This window comes from Rhamphochromis longiceps, linkage group LG9 (assembly GCF_057381845.1).
Source record: "Rhamphochromis longiceps isolate RC_006_pf linkage group LG9, R_longiceps_female_GT1.1, whole genome shotgun sequence".
In the NCBI taxonomy this organism is placed as follows: domain Eukaryota; kingdom Metazoa; phylum Chordata; class Actinopteri; order Cichliformes; family Cichlidae; genus Rhamphochromis; species Rhamphochromis longiceps.
In genome coordinates, this window is record NC_140565.1 from 20,268,541 (window position 1) to 20,289,861 (window position 21,321).

General features: G+C 40.4%; 3 protein-coding genes across 3 annotated transcripts; 1 reads left to right on the plus strand and 2 right to left on the minus strand.

The window, feature by feature from the left end:
* Window positions 1-17: 17 nt before the first annotated feature.
* gtf3ab (general transcription factor IIIA, b) lies at window positions 18-9,254 on the minus strand. The gene is given in 10 exon segments (XM_085418717.1): window positions 18-263; window positions 357-410; window positions 633-749; window positions 751-866; window positions 947-1,027; window positions 1,101-1,174; window positions 1,252-1,340; window positions 1,415-1,511; window positions 1,614-1,708; window positions 1,821-9,254. Coding segments are annotated over 10 exon segments (966 nt in total). The 5' UTR covers window positions 1,935-9,254; the 3' UTR covers window positions 18-134.
* Window positions 9,255-9,396: 142 nt separating this feature from the next.
* On the minus strand, window positions 9,397-11,713 carry rpl21 (ribosomal protein L21). The gene is made up of 6 exons (XM_085418720.1): window positions 11,634-11,713; window positions 10,814-10,892; window positions 10,664-10,725; window positions 10,299-10,411; window positions 9,681-9,831; window positions 9,397-9,522 (listed from the first exon to the last, which is right to left on the minus strand). Exons 2-6 carry the CDS (start codon window positions 10,878-10,880, stop codon window positions 9,433-9,435), a joined length of 483 nt encoding a protein of 160 aa, XP_085274846.1. The 5' UTR covers window positions 10,881-10,892; window positions 11,634-11,713; the 3' UTR covers window positions 9,397-9,432.
* Window positions 11,714-13,005: 1,292 nt separating this feature from the next.
* usp12a (ubiquitin specific peptidase 12a) lies at window positions 13,006-21,274 on the plus strand. The gene is made up of 9 exons (XM_085418716.1): window positions 13,006-13,360; window positions 14,346-14,426; window positions 14,504-14,717; window positions 16,045-16,280; window positions 16,516-16,592; window positions 17,067-17,150; window positions 17,243-17,440; window positions 20,214-20,292; window positions 20,384-21,274. Exons 1-9 carry the CDS (start codon window positions 13,313-13,315, stop codon window positions 20,483-20,485), a joined length of 1,119 nt encoding a protein of 372 aa, XP_085274842.1. The 5' UTR covers window positions 13,006-13,312; the 3' UTR covers window positions 20,486-21,274.
* The last annotated feature ends 47 nt before the right edge of the window (window positions 21,275-21,321 follow it).

A 21,321-nucleotide genomic window follows, 5' to 3' on the forward strand; every position in this document is an offset into this window, starting at 1 on the left:
AAGCCATTTTGGCATATTACACCAACAGCTATAGAAGCATTGCTGCAGTAAGTGCATTGATGAGGCTTTTATTCAAACAAAAACAGAAATGTGATTTTCATCATTAAAGAACACATCCAGATCTTAACGCAGCCTCAAGGTCTGTTATTCTCCAGAGTTGTGCTGTGTAGCTTTGCAGCAAGCTCGTTGGCCTCCGCTTGATTGGCTGCAGCTGCCGGTCCGGCCCGCTGTGCCATGGGCAGATTCTTTTTAGGATGCAGTTTCTGGAAGAGGAGTAAAGAACCAATGCTGTAACATATTCAAGGACAAAGTGGGGAAAAGCCATCACCCCAAATCCATTTTAAGGTCAATAGTACCTTAAGCTTTTTCTTTGCTGGGTCATGCACCACTCCATGTCGCCACAGGCTTTCCTAATTAACAGCAAAGCAAGGAGAAAATAATTTAGTTTCTGGATTGGGGAAGAAAAAGAAAAAGCCCTGCCATATATAATGAAGGTTACAGGAAGTTGGTCATCACTGAAAACAATGTAGTCTGAGAAAAATCTCAGTTTGTCAACCACGTCATCACCATTGTTGGACAACACTGGTTTGAAAGTTATACATTTTATTCTATACACTGAAGTGCAGGTTCACCTTCATGGCAAAGCTCTTGTTACAGCCAGGAACAGCACAGCTGAAGGGCTTCTTCCCCTCATGGTCTCCCAGAACATGGCTCTCCAAGTTGAAGCGGCGAGTGAACTTTTTCCTCACAACCTTCTTTGGGGCACGGAAACATTCTCTTTTCCCCGGAGTGGACGCGAAGCTCATGCAGGCGCAAGAACCAGAAGTTGCTGAACAGCTTGTTGCACTGTCCACACAGCACCTTGTCTGAGACCAGAGGAGTAGTTAGCGTTTTACAGCTGGCATGAGTCACATGGCATCAGTGCTTCCTAGAGTTTCATTTATACCTTTGTGTTCTTTTCTGTGCTTCAGATAATTTGACCAAGTTTTTCCCTGAAAAGGACACCCTTCAGTCTCACAAGGGTAGCCTGCCGCAGAAAGACGAAGGTTTTACTTGAGCACACGCTTTAAGAGAAATTCACTGCTCTGGTACCAACTTACCTTCATGTATTTTCTCATGATGCTTCAGTTTTTTAAGAGTGAGAAATTCTCTCGTGCATCCAGTCAAGGAACAACTTGAAAAGAAATAAGAGGTTAAATTTGAAATGGTCAAATACATGGAAAAAAACAAGTCCTTGCATCAGCCACTCACTGAAAAGGCAGACTCTCTTGGTGCTCACACTGATGAGCTTTCAGCTGGTTCCTCTTGTTAAATTCCTTTTCACAGCCCTGATGATCACACTGAAAAAGCAGCAGAATTAAACAAATATAACGAAATCACAGGACAACTTAAAAGAAAATAAGCCTAGCCATACTTGAAATCTCTTTTCCTGTTGCTGATGGACTCGGGCCATGTGGTTCTTCAGGCTGGCGTTCCTGACAAAGGCCTCGGAGCAACCATCAGCCGGACACCTGGAGAGCAAAGAAGGTAACTGTTCAGAGCAATCAAGTCCTTTTTGTTTTGTTTTTTTTAAACCTAATGACTTGACATTTAGGCACAAACTGCTTGCTTACTTGTGTGGCTTTTCCCCACTGTGACTGAGCTCATGTCTGGTGAGTTGGTAGCGGGTGCAGAAGCTCTTGTCACAGCTCTCACAGGAGAATGGTTTCTAAGATTTAACATAAGGCCAGGGAGCACTTAGCAGCCATTCAATCCGCCGCATTCAATTCTCACATCAGCTATTTATTGTTTCATGCTTCTAGCATTTCTGAGCCACTTACCAATCCTGTGTGTTTGCAAAGGTGAGCATCAAGCCTCCACGGTTTACTGAATGTAGCTTTACAATCAAAAAATGAGCAAACATAAGTTTTTTGACTTTGCAACCTCTCCCCCATCTTAAATAAGAGATGTCAGGTGTGGCCAAGGAGTAAACTTTTGTTTTCTGTTCGTCGGTGCAGGACACTGAGTGACCTACTTCCACCACATCTCGTGTATTTAATTTATATGATTGGAATGTACCAATTGAGGCAAAAGGGGGTGTCGTGCCTCAAAGAAATGATAAAATGTTAAGCATTCTGTACTCACCTACATTTACGGGTTACTTAATTTAGCATGTAAGATGCAAGAAAATGATTTAGACCCAATGATACTCAAACATTATAAAAGTCCAAGAGTCTTTCCTCTACAATGATTGATACAGGCTTTAAAAATGTCACCCGCAGTCCTTGCAGTAGGTTTCTCTATTAGCTGATCTGCTGTGTGGCACACAGCCCCAGAGAGAGGCGACTGCCTGTCTCCATTAATCACACACACACATTGAATTTACTCCACTAATCTTACTCTTATCAACCCTCCAATAAGGCTCTGTGATTGGTGTGATTTATGGTTGTCTGAAATATTTCTTCAGTGAGCTCCTTTGTAAGCAGCACACCTGAAACTAAATCAAATCACCTTTGAAAAGAAGACATTAGTGCAAATATATACAAATATATACATATATATATACACATATACACATGTATATATGTATATGTACATATATACATATATGTATATATGTACATATATACATATGTATATATATACATATGTATATACATATGTATTCAATAAAATTAGTCACACTTTAATTTTAAAAATATTTTTAACATATGAATTTCTCATTTTGGTGTTTTAAGTGTTAGCATTTGTAAAAACATGTAACTTAAGTCGTGTGTGTGTGTGTATGTATGTATGTGTATATATATATACAGTATTGCTAAATTCAATTCAATTTCTTTATTGTCCCACAAGGGGAAATTAGTTTAGCTGCAGGAGGATAAAAATAAACAGAACAATACTATAAAATAATAATAACAATAATAATGATAGAAAGTTCAAGGACAATTATTTGCCATTAAGGAGACAATACGCAGTAGGGATAAAAGAGACCTGGAGTCTTTTAGTCCTCCTCGGAGGTACTCTAAAACGGCGGCCGGAAGGCAAAAACTCAAACTCACTGTGAAGTGGATGGTTCACACAATTAATAATAGAATGAGCCTTTCTAAGCACATTTCTATTGTAAATGGCCAAAAGTTCATCTTGCCAGCGCCCTGAAATTTTGCTAGCAGTCTTTACCGGAAGTCCCAACCAAATTATACAGCAGTATCCAAATAATATAGAGACACTATATCAACAAACTGTACTTAATAAACCCAGGATGTTTGATATTTTATAAATCCAGTGTTGCAATAGAACAAAAGTGTTCTTTCACACATTTTTAAGACTTAAATAAATTGAGCCCAAATTTTAAGGCTTTAAAAAAAATCATTCACTGACAATCCAGTGACATTATCTGCTTGTCTAAACATTACAGATCGCCCTGTGGGCCCATGCCGTGCTCTCATGTGAAACCTTTGACTGATTTTTGTGAATAAGGCCTATTGAGAGCCTGTTGGGCGTTACCTCAATGCCCTCCCACGCTTCAGGCAAGCATGCTGGGGTCAGTTGACACTGTTATCAATGTCCCCCTCTTTTCTTCCGGCTCCTCCCCCGACTACCAACACCACCGCCACCTGTGCTGTCAGGGACGGAATCAATACAGCTGGCCCAATACCTACATGTATGGCCGTGCCTACACCTGTCTCTGATAACCACACAGACTCTCACCCCACCTATCACACCCACAGATACTGCATGTTTGACCTGCAGTGGGATTTTCTTGTGCTTTTGTAAGCCCTTCAGGCCTATCCCAAACACTCCGTCACACCCACACTTGCATCACATTCTCAGATATTAGTCTCACAATCTCCGAAGGTCTTTTTTTCCAACCAAGAACAGGGAGAATAAGAGGAATGATGAGGCCTCAGATGGGAATAAGATCACAATGAAAACCGCCAGTTCACCCATATGGCAAAAATACATATCTTTTGTTGGTTTTCACTGGAATTTCACATGGGCTCCTCACAGCACAGCAACTAAAGTAGCTAACTCAGTTATTTCAGAACTCTGGGCTAAAGCAGAAGGTTGAAGTAACTGTAGCTAACTTTCATATTTACATAAGATTTTTAAGCAAGTTTAATAATGTTACAGATAAGTAGAAAAAATAGTTACAAAAAATAAATAAATAAAGCTGCTGGAACATGAAATACCCCTAACATCAACGTTTCAGCGGCAATACAGTCTACTGCACGTATAGTTGAATATTCTCTTATGAATCTTTTGTACATTTACTCAATCGCAATCATGAAAATGGAAGAACTCCTTAATTTTTCCTTAGCTACCTGTTTTTGATTTATTTATTTTTTGAGAAGCAGCATAGAGCACATGCAAGGAGGATCTACCCATCGCTGAATCTGTTAGGAAATACCCTGAATCATCAGGGTGAATCCAAATAAAAGCCAACAACACACAGAAAGGTGCCCTTTAAAAAAAAAAAAGACTGCAGTGCTACAAATAACTAAGTGTGCCCCGTGACTCAGGAGCTTGTAGAATCACAGTTAGCAGCAACAACTTCACGGCTTTTCTTCTGTATTACTTTATCCTGTCTCTCACGTCGCCATTGTGGAATGTTGTCTTTTTTTTCAGGTCCCGCCACAGCATTTCAATCAGGTTGATGTCTGGACTTTGACTGGGTCATTGAAACATCTTGATTCTTTTCTTTTTCAGCCACTCTGTTTTAGATTTGCTGTTTTGCTTGGGATCATTGTGCTTTAAGTTTTTTATTTTTATTCTTTAACTATTAAACAGATGTGGGTCCAAAACAAGTTCAAATCATGACCCCTCCACCACTGTGCTCACAGCTGGTATGAAGTGTTCGTGCTGACGTGCTGTTTGACTTTCTCCAAATGTGGTGCTGTGCATTACAGTTAAACATCTCCACTTTGGTCTTGTCTGTATAAAACACTTAAGAAGTCTTTGTGGTTTGTTTAGATGTGGCTATGCAAACTTAATCTTGTTAAGCATGTTCTTTTAGCTATTAGAGGCTCCCTCCTGGCAACCGTTCCAAACAAGCCATGCTCGTTCAGTGTTTTTCTAAATGTGCTGTCATGAACTTTAACATTTGTCCTCTTCTGGGAAGACTGGAAATCATGGCAAATGTTGAAAAACAAGTGGAACGATGGATTTCAGATTGTTTGGAAATGGCCTTATAACAGCTACCAGATTGATGGGCAGCAACAGCTGTTTTCCAAAATCATTCCAGATGTTTTTCTTGGCATTGTACTGACACGCACCTGAATGCTCCACACCAACAAACTAGTAAAACTTCATCTGTTTTTTTAGAGCCAGTCACACTTAGTAAGTGCTACTTATCCTCTCAATTCCCATTGAAGCAGTAACGGTGTGTTTTGTTTATTACAATTGTTTCTCTTTTGATTTTTTTCCAGTACTTCCCTTCAGTTACAGCTACCACTTTTCAGAGAATAAATCACAATGGGAATAGAGCTTATTGGGACATTTTTACTTTTTTTGAGAGATTTCAAACCCTGGGCAGATTAACCAAATAAATCTCAAAGATAATACTAACTCTGTGTTATTCAGGTAAAGTGGGAAAGCAGATACTTGTGAAATGTCATATCTGCATATCTTGCCATGTAAGTTCTCCGCATAAAACTCTTGTCTGTGTCCATGACCAACTATCTGCTGTTTGTGTGTGTGTATGTGTGTGTGTGGTTAATATGTAACGTCCTGGGTCGATACAGCTGCTCCGAGCTGCTGGCTGAGCTGACAGACTCAATCTGTGTGTGTCAAATGTGTGATTAAGGAGTTCATAGTGCTCCGCGGCTTTTATCCACAGGCCTCGTCTTTCTGCCCTCCTCCCTCTCGCTTGCTTTCTCTCTCCTATTTACACTCTGTTTCCTCAATCAGTAACTTCTATGAGTCAGGGCCACACATGACACTCCGTGTGTCTGTGAGAACAAGCACACACACACAGGCTCTGTATGTGAGGTGAAAATCACAGAATGAAATAGAAGCGGACAGCCAAAAAATCACAGACATCCCTCTTTGGTTAGTGACCACAAAGTCTTATTGAATTTGTTCTGTCAGCTTTTGCATCATCTCCTTGGCTGAGAATAAAAAAACACCCAAAAGCATGAATCTGATTCATAAAAACCTGGGGTGGCCTTTGTCAGAGGACCAATATTTAATTTTTAATTCAAATGTTCAGCCGATATCTGCATAGATGCCATTTCTCTTATCTAGACACTCCAAGTCAATTCCAGACCTTTCCAATCAATACCAAAGGCTTTGGCTGCCAGCCTGCTTATTGACTGATTACATTTTGTTTTTCAGGTTGTTGGACACGTATTACAATGGCCTGATAACATCCATGCATGAATATCATGACCTCAGGTCTGCAGGGTTATGGATAGGCAGAAATGAGCCTTTTAGAAGTATACACTTTATTTACAAATTCTTCTACAAGTATTTTTTCTCTTTTTAAAAAAAATACAAACTCGGATAATACAACTACAGAAGTAATTTTTTTTTTAAGTCCCTTGAGCTCATTCCTCCTTGCGGGCGATATCTCTGTAAACTGGTCCTAATTTGTGTAAATATTAGGTAGAGCACTGAGGTGGGATGAGATAACCTATTTGTCACGTAACCAGCCAGCCATTCAGCCTCCACTGATTAAACAGCCCACATCAAGCGGTCCACACACAGGTACACAAACACTTACATAGGCATGACCCTGTGTACACATTCTTGTATTCAGCCGGGCAGGTGGGGGGGGGGGGGTCATATATCAGCTGCCAAACAGTGAAACTTTATGATTGTTTAAAATATCCTTATTTTTATGAAACACATAACTTAACATACAATGTGGGGGAAAAAAGTTTTCATGTGACTTTATGCAGTCCTGTCACAATCTAAGTGCACTTTTCCAACAAAGTTGCTTCTGAAGGAGCCACAAGACTTCTGGAACAATGTCCTTTGAGCAGATGAGACCGAATTGGAGATGTTTGGCCATAATGCTGATAACATAATGCTGGTAGCTTATCAGCACAAACACCTCATACCGACTGTCAAGCATGGTGGTGGAGGGGTGATGCTTTGGGCTTCCACCCACAGGACCTAATCCAGTGTTTTACCCTGACTCTGAATTATTGTTCCACATCAAGGCCATCGGTCCCGCAGCTAAAGCTGGGTCGAGACCGATTCATGCAACTCATAGGTACGCCAGCAAATCTACAATAAAATGGCTGAAAATTAAGAATCAAGATGTTGTAATGGCCCAAAGTCCAGCCCGGATATTGCAAAACATAAATATATGGTATTCTGAATCTTTTAAGTGAAGTTTAAATTTATTGATTTGGCTTGTTAGTAATTAATCTAATAATACAAAAAAAAAATCTTCCTCACAGGTCAATACTTTAGATTTGAGATGAATTCAACAGATAACATCATAATTATGAACTCCCTGTAGATTCATCCAAGTGTTTTAGAATCTAGTATTATCTAATATAATATTGAAAATGTTATATCCTGCTTTATTTCATTTTTAAAAAGACTTCATTGGCTTCCCACAGGAACAAATATAGTAACTATTGTTAGAGTATCATCTTGTTAATAGATGCTAAGAATTTAAATTGCTATTCAAAGGCTTCTAAACCACAGATTTTATCTATTAAATGAGTAATAAGACAAAAAAAAATTACTAAAGTCTAAATTATAAATGAATGAAAACTTAAAATGCCCTAGTGCAGAGGTAGGCAGGGGACATCCTAATTATAACATATAACCATGATGTTTGGAGTATGTTTGAGGGAACTGTTGAATCATGTTCTGTGTACACCTAAGGTAAAGTCGTGGATAATACTTCCCCTGGTGACAGTCTCTCACATTCACCAAATATGATACATCAGCACACTTTAGTTCATCTGTCCAGCCACACGCTTGATGCCTTCAGGCTGAGCTCAGCACACACCCTGGTGCACACTGCCACCTACTGTCTAAACAGTAGAAACCCAGCTACCTGACTGAGACCTGATATGCATTTTCATTTGCCTGCTCGATCTAACTTGCACACACCTAATCACCATTTTTATTTTTTAATTCTCCCAGGGAACTCTCGGGCTTCATTTTCTCCCCTTTGATGATATTTAATGAGTGATACATGCATTCTGTTTCTGTATCACTAAATTAAACTGCAAGATTCAAAGCTGTTTTGTTTCATTTAATAAACACGTGGCAACAATTTAGACTCTGAAACCGAGGCTTGCTTTCACGCTTTGCAGGAGTGAATGGGTCTGTAGTGACAAACCAGTGAATGATAAATAACATAATAATAATATATCATAAATAATTAGATAAGTGGTAAATATAATTTAAAAAACAACACTATAGATTAACTGATAGCTGAAAATGTCATTATTTGCTCATTTTTTATACAGAAATGCTCAGCATTCTGAGTTCACCTTTTCAAACCAAAAGTTGCTTCTTTTTTTTAAAGGTCTGGAGTGTTAACGTAGTGTTGGTGTTGCCAGACACTGTAATTGAGCAATCGTTATGACAATAAATTTAGCTCTTAAAAACCTCCAGAAAACTGAGCTTTTCTCTGTTGTATAATCAGTGCCATCGCTTTTTCTCATTTAAAGTCATTCCCCCTTTTATCAATGCCCTTCCACTTATCAGGGAAACAGCTACCCACAGAGCAAGAAGTGGGGCGGCAACCCTTTACAGGTTGCTGCCCTGTTACAGAGCCAATCATTTACACTCACATATGGACAATTTAGAATTACCAATAAACCTAACCCCACTAGTGCATTTCTTTGGACTGTGGGAGGAAACCAGCGTACCCAGAGAGAACCCACCAAACATGGGGAGAACATGAAAACTCCACACAGAAAATCCCCGGACAGATGGTGGAGTCAAACCCTGCTCATAGGACCTTCTTGCGGTGACACAACAGTGCTACCCTGCACCCCTTTTTATACAAATTGTAATTTATTACTTTTGTTTGGCATTACTGAGAAGATATGGACACATGATCCAGAACAGGGGAAGTTTGTCTGGTTTTCACAGATCTAACTGAGATAGTGTATAAATCCAGACATACAGCTTTCTTCAGAAAGCAAGTTTACGATATTTAAGATTATTCTCACTATTGCATTTGGGTGTAAACGCCCATATTGTCCTTACCCTCCTGTGTACTCACAGGGGAAATGTAAACTAGTAGAAACCTGTCAGCTACAGCTGTGCAGATGTGAAATGCTTGTGACATGTGTGCCAGTCACTCTCAGTTCGCCGGTGAAATGAAATTCTCTTTATTTCATTTAGAGCAATCAAAGGAGGAGAATCATCACTGAGTGATGGCTCATCATGACACAGAAATACATGATCAAATGTGTGAACAGATGACACAACTGCAAGGAGTGTGTGTACAAATATCTTTTATTTTAATCAAGCACTTTACGCCATGAACTCGTATGGGATGGGCTCCAGCAGCTGTGGCTCATTTCTCTTAGTGGTGACAAAGTGAGCCTCACGAGGAGGAGCAGGCTGAGGAGACAGGAAAATGAATACAATGAAGCACAAAAATACTCCTTTAATAAATCTAATTATATTCAAATTACACATCTGGGTGGTCTTTTTACTTTTTGAATATTTCAGGCTTTAACAATTCTCTATTCACGTGTTACAATAAACTCGGCTCATACCTGGCGCTTCAGTTCCACCCAGGTGCCCTTCTGCTTGGCCTCCAGCTTCTTGCGCTCATTTTCCTTAACGCGCTGCAGGAAGCTGTCCCTGCTCTTTGAGTGCTTCACGTGCTCAATACGCACATTAATCCTCTTGGCCAGGATCTTGCCTCTGTGAGTGTGAACAATTTCAATTAACAGTTTATAAAAAAAAAAAAGAAACTGGGCAATAGTAACGTTTCCTTTAATTGTGTTGTGAAAATGGTCTTTCAATGTCCAAATGTCTCCTGCATAAAATCCCAGGTCAACACAGAGGAAGGTATGCTGGGATTCTTAAGGATGAAATGCTTTCCCCCACATGAATGGCCACCATGGACAGAACGGTTCATGGTAGCAAAGTGAAGATGGGGTCATCTTTCCTCTCACTAGGTAAAGTGCATGAGCCAACACACACCAGTGAGAGCAGACAATAATGATCACATAGTTGGAATCAAGACTTAACCCGGCCATGCCAAGTTGATCAACAGTTTCTCTGATTAGTTATTAGATTCTTTTATTTGTAGACGTTCTAAGTCATCTGGTGTGTGCTAGCTCAAAGTGCACAAATCTAAACATCCAAAAATAAAGGATCTTACTTACTTGACCTGCTTGTTGACAATGATGCCGACAGCATGTTGGGTTACATTGTAGATGCGTCCTGTCTTGCCGTGGTAGCATTTATGAGGCATACCTTTCTGAACGGTTCCTGTGCCCTGAAACAAAATCATAATAGTTTTATCAGTTGCATTTCTACAAACCACTTGTCAAATTCTTTCTCATGGGGAGTAGCTGCTCAACATGTGATGCTTTTATTTAAATTAGGTCTGATTTGAATTAGGCACACTTGGTCATTAAAACACATTTTAAGACATGCACATTTCCCAAAGCACTTTATAAAGAACTCAGCACATTTACTTCATAATCACTGGGGTGTCTCAGTCAGGTAGTGCTTTGATCTTGCTTACCTTGATGTCAACAATGTCTCCCTTCTTGTAGATACGCATGTAAGTGGACAGAGGGATTGGGCCTGTGAAAGAGAGAGAAGGAAAGACACGTTACAGACTTTATACACACACTTGTGAGCAGTTTACCTGCACTTCAAACTTGGGACTCACCATGCTTGCGGAATGGCCTGCTGAACATGTACCTGGTCCCCCTCCTCTTGCCTCTGGTGTTCGTCATGATGCCTGATTACTGAGAGAAAACACTTAGATTAGACACACGTAAGTGTGACCATTGCCTACTAATGTAAACACGTAATTTTAGCAGGTGTGTAATAATATAAGTCAATAAAGGAGTTTATTTACATCTAACTGCGCCAGATGATGGGAAATTAGACCGACTGTCACTTAGAGAAAACATTGTTTTCAACATTGTAACATAAACACGTGGAAGTTCATATTCGTCACATGACTACAAACCTGCTGAATGAGCTCTTTCTACACAAACAGCCGATAAATAAAATACACGACCCCAAATATCCCTCACTTTTCAACAACAGAGGTGCATTAGCCTACAAAACTACTATACATAGCCAGCGCATCACGAAACATAGCAATGCACAGCCTAGCAGGGACAATTCAGTCCGCTATACTGAGCGGTAACTAACATTTTAGAGCCACGTCATGAAAAACGCTTTAATGAAAATGTAAAATATCGGTGTTTCGTGTCTTTCAGTAGGAATAAAAGGGTTTCGGAGGGAGCAAAAAAACTGCTTCTATTAAACGCTCCTCTGCCTGGCAGGCCCACATGGAGAGCCACGCTACTGAACCGGAGGGCTGTAAACGGAGAAAACTACTCCCAGTGACGCATTTTCAACCATTAACAACACCGTGGCGCATGAGGGAACAACTGCGGTGGATATATAAGTGAAACTGTGCATGTAAGAAGGGATAATATAGATGAAAATCGACTTTTAAACAGAGAACATCTTACCCCCGGTCTCTACAAGATGGCGGGTACGGCGGAAAGAGAGAGCAATGGCCCCGAAACTCCGCCTTGTGAAGCTGATTCAGGAAGCCCGTGAGATTGCCTGAACGAAAAAACGACCGAGAGAGAGCAGCGGTAACGCCTAGGTTGAAGACGAATGAAGAAGTCTTGGTTTTGTAGTACATGGATGGCAATTGTCAGACTTTCACATTTATGAAGTGCTGATTAATACAATAATATAATACAACAAAAAAACACTTTCCAGACGCTCAAGTAGACATCATCAGGTTGGCTCTGTGGACAAATATGATATTTCCTGATTATATTTTACTATAAGCCTAGATCGTTTTTAAAACGCATGATATTGTTTCCGTGTTTATTCTATAAGTCTAGTTTTAAATTTTATTTCACCTAAATAAAATATTTTCCAAATGAAACATTCATTTGGAAAATATTTTCCAAATGAATGTTTAACTTTAGTTAGCTATAGTAACATTGGTGGAAACACTACAAAATGGGTTTTAGAATTTAGAATAGAATTCAACTTTATTGTCATTGCACATGCACAGGTACAGGGCAACGAAATGCAGTTTGCATCCATCCAGAAGTGCTTTAGTGATATAGATATATTACAATATATATTAGCAATAATATAGATATGTGAGTATATTACAGAAATGGGTCTATTATGGTATGTTATAATGTACACGGTATGAAGTATGTTGTGTTTTGGGGCATATTTTAGGACTGTGGTATATTTTTAATATTAAAATACAAAAATCCAAATTTTCCTAGTACTGAACAATGTTTCATTAATTTTTAAAAATTATTTTAGCCAAATTTTTTAATTCATAACCTGAAATGCCTATATAGGTTAAAATAACAAATGTAAAAATAGATCTGTATTGTGTTCATTAGCAGGGTGGATCAGTGAAACTAACTTTATATAGATAATATCATCTTTTTCACGTTCTTTCATTGTAGGGATGTTTAACTACACATCTATCTATCTATCTATTGAACTGATTGAATTTAGTTGATACCCTCCTTCCTCTAATTTTCACATTTTGAAAAGCCATCAGTGTGCAAGACTGAACCCCTTTGCGGGCCTGTTCAGGTCCCAGAATTATATGTTTGACACGTCTGTCATATGTGTTTTCTCGCAAATTTATTATTTGTTCCGGTAATTTTAACGCTAGGTATTTACTTAATTAAATTTGATTAAATTTTGTCCTAGAATGGCAGTCTTAAAATAAATTATTTGAAAAAAGAAAAAATGAACATAGAAGAACAGCAATGAGGACTTACTCAATGGCTCTGGATGCAATGTAAGCATGCGCAACACTTGACTTCAGTCAACCTTTAATTTCTTCAGTGACATGGGCCTCAACAACACGTCACGTGATATTGCTTGATTTTTATTCGCCAGATAACTGCATCTGAGTAGGCATCGAAGAAATGTCATAATGTGTGGATACAATAGCCACAAGCTTTTTTATATACGCTGTATTGAAGCTACTCACTTCCGTGATTAAAGCTAAAACGGAAGCACCCGACAGAGAACGCTCTCGCGTTCTTGAGCAATTGGACCTTCCGTCGCGAGCTCCGCAGAATCTACCCTCACGAGGGGAGCCAGCCCAGTCTTGTCAGCGCGCTGCGGTGTGGTGGAAGATGGCGCTAGCCGAATGGAAATCCTAATGACAGTCTCCAAATTTGCCTCTTTTTGTACCATGGTAAGTGCGCGGCAGTCTCATACTGTTATTAGTCAGACTATAGGGTGGTACGGAAACCGCGGCTGCGCTGCTATTGGCGTTTTAAGCCGTGGAATTAGAAATGAAAGCAGTAAATTTTGCTGCCAGTGCTAGCCAAGCAGTTTTTCGTCTATAGCCCAGCCAAGCAAGCAGCCACCCACCGCCTTCTCCGCTCCCCGCTTTTTGTTAACGACAGTTGACGGGCGCACGGGAATGCTTGCTGCTTTATTACTCATAGCTTGACGACTTATTTGGTTAACATTTCTCACAGCTTCCCCGGTGACAGTGCACCTGCTGCACCTGTGATTTACAGCTAACTAGCTAACGTGAAGGTAACTAAAGCTAAACCAGTGTTTCTGCTTGCCAGCAACTGAAACACAGCTGGATAATGGGTGACTTCCGAGGATTAATCTGCGGTATGTGACGGGAAAACAATGAGGAGAACAGACAAGTTGTCGTGGGAATCTGCCAGATAATATTAACGCGGGCAATGACGACATTGTTTAACATTAGCTGCGCAGTTGTGGACCCATTCCAGGTCCAGATCTACTCTGCACAGTTTGTTGCTGTCTGCACGGCGCGTCCTAAGCCTTTCACCCGTACTAAATAATACCAAAGGGATACATATGCAGCCACCGAGTCATCGTAAACTTCAGAAACCTTTGAAATTGAACGTTTTCTGTTCTGAAACATGCAGTTTTGATCAGTTTTGCTTCTCGTGTTGACTTGAGTTGTGTCTAAGAACAGTTAAGGAATTATGACTCCTGGCAAAAAAAGGTTTAATATGAAAAAAGCTGGTCTTGGAGCTTTAAGCACCCACTGTTTTTTTCCATTTATAGCAGCATACATGACCTTGAAAATGTGAAGCTAAGACAGGATTTGCATTGGGATTCGGATGCAGTGTTGAAGAAAATTATCTGTCTTGTTTGAGGACAGTAAAATATTTGTCTGTCTGCTGTGTTTACAGGGCGCCAATGCCTCTGCTCTGGAGAAAGAGATTGGATCTGAGCAGTTTCCAGTCAATGAGCACTACTTTGGTCTGGTCAATGTAAGTGAGCAGTAACACTACCTGTGTTGCATCTGTACCTGACAAGTGCTCACATTGGGTTTTCCTCTTGTTTGTAGTTTGGAAACACTTGCTATTGCAACTCAGTGCTGCAGGCTCTGTACTTCTGCCGGCCTTTTCGGGAGAAGATCTTGGCGTACCGGAGTCAGCCTCGACGGAAGGAGAACCTGCTTACCTGTCTGGCTGATCTGTTTCACAGCATTGCCAATCAGAAAAGGAAAGTGGGAGTCATACCACCCAAGAAGTTTATCACACGACTGCGCAAAGAGAATGGTGAGAGGAACTGATCCAGACAGGGAGATTGGTGGAACAAAAAAAGACATTGCAGAGAGTGAAACTATAATTTGCTGACCTGCAGAGACAGCAAGTAGGGCTGGGCGATATGGCCTAAAATCCATATCACAGTATAATTTGAAGCATGTGCGGTAACGATATATATTGCGATATATTCTTTCCTTCTGTATAACGTATTTTACAAACTATAAGGCACACTTAAAATCCTTTAATTTTCTCAAAAATTGACAGTGTGCTTTATGTATGAATTGTGGTTGTGCTTACTGACCTCGAACAGATTTTATGTAGTAAAGGTGCACAGAAATCTGTCAAAAAATGTTTTAGTACGACTTTGGTAAGCTATGAAGCTGCACCGTTTGATGGACTGCCAGAGCATTACAGCTACCGTAGTCAGGAGCCTTGCAGAGTAATCTGGGTCCAAAACTCCGTCTTCTTCAGGTCCCAAAGTCAAAGGAACACTGCGGCATCACTGAGAGTTACAAACTGTCTAAATTCTTTCATCTTTAATAAAATGATCAGCGTTGCTGCTTTACCAGGTGTAACAATTAAGTTTAACATCCAGGCATCCATGAAAACAGAATTTATTACATTTAACAGAGTTAGAAGTTAACAGAAAGTTAGCTGGCTAGTTTCCACCTAAACATGATATAGCATGTTCTGACTGAGAGATGTCTGAAAAAATTCAAACGTACAGCTCTGCTATCACTTCCAACATAAATGAAGACAGAAAACTAAACAGCAGTGACTGAAGTTGGACTAGCTGGTATATAATGTTGTGCTACGTGATCGCTAGCTACACAGCTACGTTAGCATAACATTAGCACAGTGAAGCTCGAGGATGAACGCTAACTTTTTTCCACTCGATGAAAGTTAACGTGAGAGTTTCTGGTGGTTAGGGACAAATGCAATCACATGGCAGGATCCTAAAAACGGACCAAACTTCAGTCAGGAGAACAACTGAGATAATCCATCCATCCACAATAAGAGGTTAGTCATTAATATACTGCACCAACATGGGAATAGAGCAGCTGCGAGAGAATTCAACATTAATGTTGAAAGTGGAGGAAGCTCAGGTTTTGGCTTTCCCCATATTCCAAAAGTGCTTCTCTTTGCTATTACTGCCGCCCGGCATAATTTGCAGATGATGTTGTTTGTAGCTGCAATGCTTTCGACCAAAACAATATACCGTTTATACCGCCCAACCCTGACAGCAAGACATCCTGTTGTTGTTGTTGTTGTTGTTGTTGCTTCTGAACTTGGAGAAACGCTAAAAATGCTGCTTTTTGTTGCGATTTTTATTCCTCAGAGCTCTTTGACAACTACATGCAGCAGGATGCTCACGAGTTCCTAAACTACCTGCTGAATACTATTGCTGATCTGCTTCAAGAAGAGAGGAAGCAGGAGAAGACAAACGGCCGCCTGGCCAATGGCACTTTGGACTCGCAGAACAACAACAGCAATGCCACACCTGCCCCCACTTGGGTCCATGAGATCTTCCAAGGCACTCTGACCAATGAGACGCGCTGCCTCACCTGTGAAACGGTGAGATTCTTCACTTCATTCTGACACATAAGGTGTCATATCATCTTAACAAGACGGTTGCTAAACAGATTTGTTCAATATGCTTGCAAGGATAAAGCTGCAGTGGCACCACAGAGCTTAGTTTTTGTGCAAACATTGTTTAACTTAAGGAATTAAAACCTAAGACCTGACCGTGTAGTTTAACAGTTATTCTAACCTTTACAAGTCTTTTTGTTTTTTGTTTTTTGTTTTTCAGATAAGCAGCAAAGATGAGGATTTTCTGGACCTCTCTGTTGATGTAGAACAGAATACCTCCATCACACACTGCCTCAGGTAAAGCAACACTGCTGCATCAGCAATTGAAGGAACAGGATTAGTAGCTCCGTGCAACGATTGTGAAAAATGACACCTATTTGATGGTTCCAGGCTCTTAAAAGATAGCATTTGCTGCCTGTTTTCTTCTTACACTTCGTTTCTTTGGGTTTTGGACTGTTGGTTAGACAAAACAAAGCCATCTGGAGACAACAGGCTGGGCTCCTGGAAACTGAAATGGATCATTTTCACTGTCTTTCGATTGAAAAGATCAAGTAACTGCAACCATTTTAGATCTTTCCTAACACATCTTGTTGAAGCCCACTTAAGTCAGACTGAAGTTATTATTAACATTTTTGTTACCGGCCATTTCATGTCAGAATAGCTCCTGCAAAAAGGCCTGTTATTAACTGGAAGTGAGTCACACCCTGCATTTTGTTGTATTTTTAAATGTGGAGTTAAAATTGACCGATTTTCTCTTTTGATTCCTCTCAGAGGTTTTAGTAACACAGAGACACTGTGCAGTGAGTACAAATACTACTGTGAAGAATGTAGAAGCAAGCAGGAGGCACACAAGAGGTCAGTGTATAGGTTCATTTTTAATGTATGATTTTGTTTGTGGTTGGACATTTATATCCAGCGTTGCACTCGTCATTGTTCTTTTAATGTAGGATGCGTGTAAAGAAGCTGCCGATGATCCTAGCTCTGCACCTGAAGCGCTTTAAATACATGGAGCAGCTGCAACGCTACACCAAGCTGTCCTATCGCGTCGTCTTCCCCCTGGAACTCCGCCTCTTCAACACCTCCGGGGACGCCACCAATCCTGAGAGGCTGTATGACTTGGTCGCAGTGGTGGTGCATTGTGGGAGGTGTGTATGTGAACACATAACCGGTATAGAGAGATAAACACTTAATTCTTTGTTTTAATAATAAAATACATTTGAACCCGTAGGCTCAAGAGTAAAGTTGCATTACATCTGAATCTCATAGGGCAACATGTAGACTCTTGTGCATGGGTGGTGCAGTGGTTAGCACAGTTACCTTAGTTTGAACCTTCCTGAGGCGCCTGTGGTGTTAGCTTGCTATGTGTTACTACCTTTCTTCTAGCTACTCCGGTTTCCTCCCATGGTCCAAAGGCGTGCATGTTAGTAGGTTAACTGCTGATTCTAATCTGGCTGTAGAAGTGGAAATGAGGTAGATAAAGTAGATATGACAAAGTTTAGCTCATTTAAGTTTCCATCAATGCTCAGCTGTGTTCTCCTTTATGTCTGTACTGCCTTTGACCCAGTGTCACTGGGAGTTAGTCTGTCAGTGTTTATTCAAGGTGTTTCACTGCTTTTCAGCAAGTGGATGCTGAAACAGAGTCCAGTTTTCCACAGCTGTTTTAGGAATAATAGATTACACTTGAGTTTTTCTGTCTCCTGTCGAACTAAATTCCAGGGATGAATTCGTAGCATGACATTGATGGTCAAGGCTAAAGCCGCTGATTAGTCACAGAAATAAAACCGACAATTATATCATGCATCAATTTCTCTCAATTTTTTGTAAATTGGTTAGTCCGTAAATGTAAAGAGAAAGTAAATATTTCCATTTAATGAACATTACTCACTATTGAGAATGAAGAATGACACTATCAAGTCATTCTTAATTGGGGGTTCACTTTTCTACTCCTTATTGCCTTCTTACTGGGTGCAAGTGAAATACTTCAGTGTTTACCTTTGACAGGTGAACTGCTCATGATGTTACAGAGATGAACCGTACCAAAAAAAAAAAAAAACATCTGTCTTCCAAGTACAGTTTATATTGCCCTTTATCTCTTCCCAGAAAAGCAAAATAAACAGCAACTCTAAAATATATGGTAGTGGTCTGCCAGCTGTTCACCGCACATCCGCCACTTGTTTTTCCACCTGTCTGGACATACTTATATTTAGGGGTCATAAAATATCTTAACAGGCTTTTACTGCAAAACTTTCCAGGAACCTGAGTTGGTAGAAGCAACTGCATCAGCCACATAGTCTGCCAATCATTCTCTGTAATGGAAGCCCCAGGCTCTATCCCACTTTTCAGATTTCAGCACATTAGTTGCTAGATTTTACTTTTATGCATTATGCTCACCGAAACTTTGTCAAAGACCAGAAACAAGGTACACCAAGAGTCTTCCCCCAGCAAGTCAGCGTGCCCTCCTTACCACAAAAACTAACTAACAGACTAAAACCAGGAATACAGTGGGTGTGTGGATTCTCTGATTTCTTGTCCTCATCACTTGCTCTGTGACACAGCTAACATAAAAAACGGACCCCGTACCGTTTTTGAAAGATGCAACACGGGGAGCCACTTCTGAAATGCTCCATCAGCTCTGGTAGCTGCGATGTACCTATACCCAGAGTATTCCTGGGAAACTCTAACCCTCAATGTGATAAATCTTGGCCTCACAACCCACAGGACACTGTGTACTCCAATGTCCGCTCTCTGACAGGTCACAGCTGTTTCAGAGGCACAAAGGAGACCTAAACAATAACAATCAGGCTGACACTTTTAATAACTGGTCTCATAATGATGATTCAAAGCTTGCATCGTTAAGCTTGCCTGCTTAAACTCGGCAACATTAAGAAACATCAAATTATGATATGTTTTCTAACCCTTTCCTATCATTTCGTCAGGCTTATTGCATCATAAGAATAGAAAGTGTTACATCAAAGCTGCACAGGTGAAGCTGAGGTTAGTCGAGTTAGACAGAATTAATAACTGCTTTCGATTTCAGTTTTATACAAAAAAGGGCTTGAGGCGCTTCCTGGCATATTGTTGTACTTACCAGACTTGCTTGCAGTCGTGTTAACATTTTCATAATTAATAGTTAAAGCTTTGATTGTACCCGTCTTGGCACTTAGCAGTAGAGAAGTGTCTGAAAACCAAACAAATGCAGATGACTCACTTCAAGTGAAGAGTGTTGATTTATATTGAGTGTTTTATATACAGAGTGTTTTAATCCATTAGTGCTTATAAATTGGTAATGTAGAAGTCATTTCTTACCCTTTCTCTCGCATGCTACTGAATCTGTTGTATTATTACAAACCTCCACGTTGAGATGGTCACTGTTGATTTTAGACTTGTGCAGTGAATCTTTGCAGAGTATACAATGTAACTAACGTATGTAAGTGGTAGATGTACGCCATAGCCTCGATGTCCTCCATTGTTCTCTTGGGTTTGTGTTGCATACAAATTATGTCATTGGGCTTTCGGGCCACCTTTCTATGACAGCCCCACCCATATTAAAGTGGTACTCAGTCATAATGGGGAAAATGGCTCAAACTGAGTGGACCTGAGTAAGTGCTTGTTGGGGGAAAAAACTCGAGTCGTTTTGGCAAATCTCCCTCCATCAGTTTGCTGACGTCTCTGTCCTCATATTGAGGTGATGATTGTTATTCTTACTGATTCATTCAAAAACTGCAGTGGAAAAGTAGCTGGAAATGCACAGGAAGAATTAACAGTACCGAACAGGCTAATCACGAGGTTTTGTTACATTTCCAGGGAGTTGGATGTCAGATTAGGGTGTAGTTTTAACACCGAAATATAAATCTCCTGTCAGGCTTAATGGTTAAAAGTGACTTTGCTGAGCTAATGTGCTGTTTTATTTCTCTTCAGTGGTCCAAACAGGGGTCACTACATTGCCATTGTGAAAAGTCACGACTTCTGGTTGCTGTTTGATGACGATATTGTAGAGGTGAGCGAGTTTATTTGTGTGTTTGTGTGATTTAGAGTTCACTGTAAGCCTCTATTTCTAAAGAAAATCATTCTCCATTTCTGTTCCACAGAAAATCGATGCACAGGCCATAGAAGAATTCTACGGTCTCACTTCTGAAATCTCCAAGAACTCTGAGTCGGGCTACATCCTCTTTTATCAGTCCAGAGACTAAATTTGGATCCTTGTGTGTTACTGCATAACCCAAGAGAAATGCTCTGTTTCCTCTCCGTGGACGGCGGCAGACTTTAAACGCACCACAGCAGCCTGCACGGTGTCATACCTGTCTGCACAGCTGTAATCCATACCTGTGCTTTTTACACACTCGGCAGTGCAGCTCAGCTGTGGAAATTCCCCATACGTACCAGCCTGACCCCGTCCTTCCTGCCCCTTCCACAGCCCCCCGCCCATGATCCGCTGCTGCTGCTGCTGCTGCTGCTGCTCGGACAATAAGACGATACTGAATGCAAACTGTGTCAAGATTGTTTTTAAAAAAAGAAAAAGACTTTGAATGAGGGTTGTACAGATGTTTGTTGGTTGTATGAGTGGCGTTTTAGTTTTTGCTTTGGGTGTGGGTTGAATGGGTATTTAATAATTCATATGATGTAACATTGGCCTGGTGTCTTCACCCCCCACATTGTGACCTGGAACGTACTGAGAGAGGATCATGGATGTAAAGGAAGATCAATTGTTGGGGGGAGTGGGTGGGTGTCCCACATAGAGGACACACCAGGCTGTGTATTTCTACAGTGTACAGAATGGTATTTGTATAAATATTACAAGAAGATAAAATTATCATAGGAAAATGTTAGACCTTGAGAAGACGTATTAACACTATGGTGCACTTTTGATACCGTTTTGTAGGTGTTGGCAAGCTTAATGTGAGGGTTTGCTTGAAAAAAGGCCTGTTGTGAAGCGATCATTTTCTGTTTTAAAGAAAAAGAAATAAAGCCAGTAAGAATGAGGCTGGGTGTGCTCCCTTTTTCGAGTCCCACAGGTGCACACTGATGA